At 50.5% G+C, this 622-nt stretch overlaps 1 protein-coding gene across 1 annotated transcript in view; it reads right to left on the bottom strand.

The window, feature by feature from the left end:
* The window catches only part of EMH_0017740 (SAG family member), a gene marked incomplete at both ends in the record, with an annotated part of 2,663 nt that overhangs the window by 368 nt on the left and 1,673 nt on the right, over positions 1 to 622 (bottom strand). Inside the window, one exon of the mRNA XM_013500988.1 lies at positions 3 to 95. Within this exon, the coding sequence (XP_013356442.1) occupies positions 3 to 95 (93 nt within the window). The remainder of the gene's footprint in view (positions 1 to 2; positions 96 to 622) is intronic.

Below are 622 nucleotides of genomic sequence, written 5' to 3'. Positions count from 1 at the left end.
GGCCTTCTGCTATTCCGGCCGTGGGCCCGGGAGTTGTATGGTGCCCCTTCTTGCTACTGACGGCTACACTCGTATCAAGCCCTTCAGCTTCCCCTCTGTACTTCGCCAGCCAAAAAACTGCGAGCTGCGGAAGGTTGCTAGACTTACTGTTTTCTTCCGCAACACGAACGCATACATGGAGGTATGCACGCAGAGATGTGTAGAAACACCCGCGCAGGCATGCAGCGATGCACATCCCTGTATGGCTGTGCAGGTGTTTCTGATGGTGCTGAATGGATAAGCGGAGAGTTATAACGCCGGTCAATTTAAACAGTAAAAAGGAGAAGTACGTAGGAGTCCTGTCAGTGCAACAAAAGCAGCCTAGGGAGACAAGCATTTGCTGCCCATAGAAATAAAAAAGACTGAGAAGGCCTGTCAACTAGTGGCGCATACAGCGCAAATCCAACAGGCGCAAGCAGGAGTATAGAGGGCGTGTGTTGAAAGCTTTGGATAGCCGCAGTCCTATGCATGCAGCGGAAAGCAAACACCTGCTTAAGCTGTACAAGCCAGCGAGAGTGTCTGTTCTGAACGAAGGAAAATGTAAATAAGACACTGCGGAGAGCGGCTTTGCTTGAATAGCATT

This window comes from Eimeria mitis, genomic scaffold, assembly GCF_000499745.2.
Source record: "Eimeria mitis Houghton genomic scaffold, Emh_scaff613, whole genome shotgun sequence".
Taxonomy (NCBI): Eukaryota; Apicomplexa; class Conoidasida; order Eucoccidiorida; family Eimeriidae; genus Eimeria; species Eimeria mitis.
The sequence above is the reverse complement of the archived record's forward strand: the minus strand, read 5'-3'. Positions and strand labels throughout refer to the sequence as shown.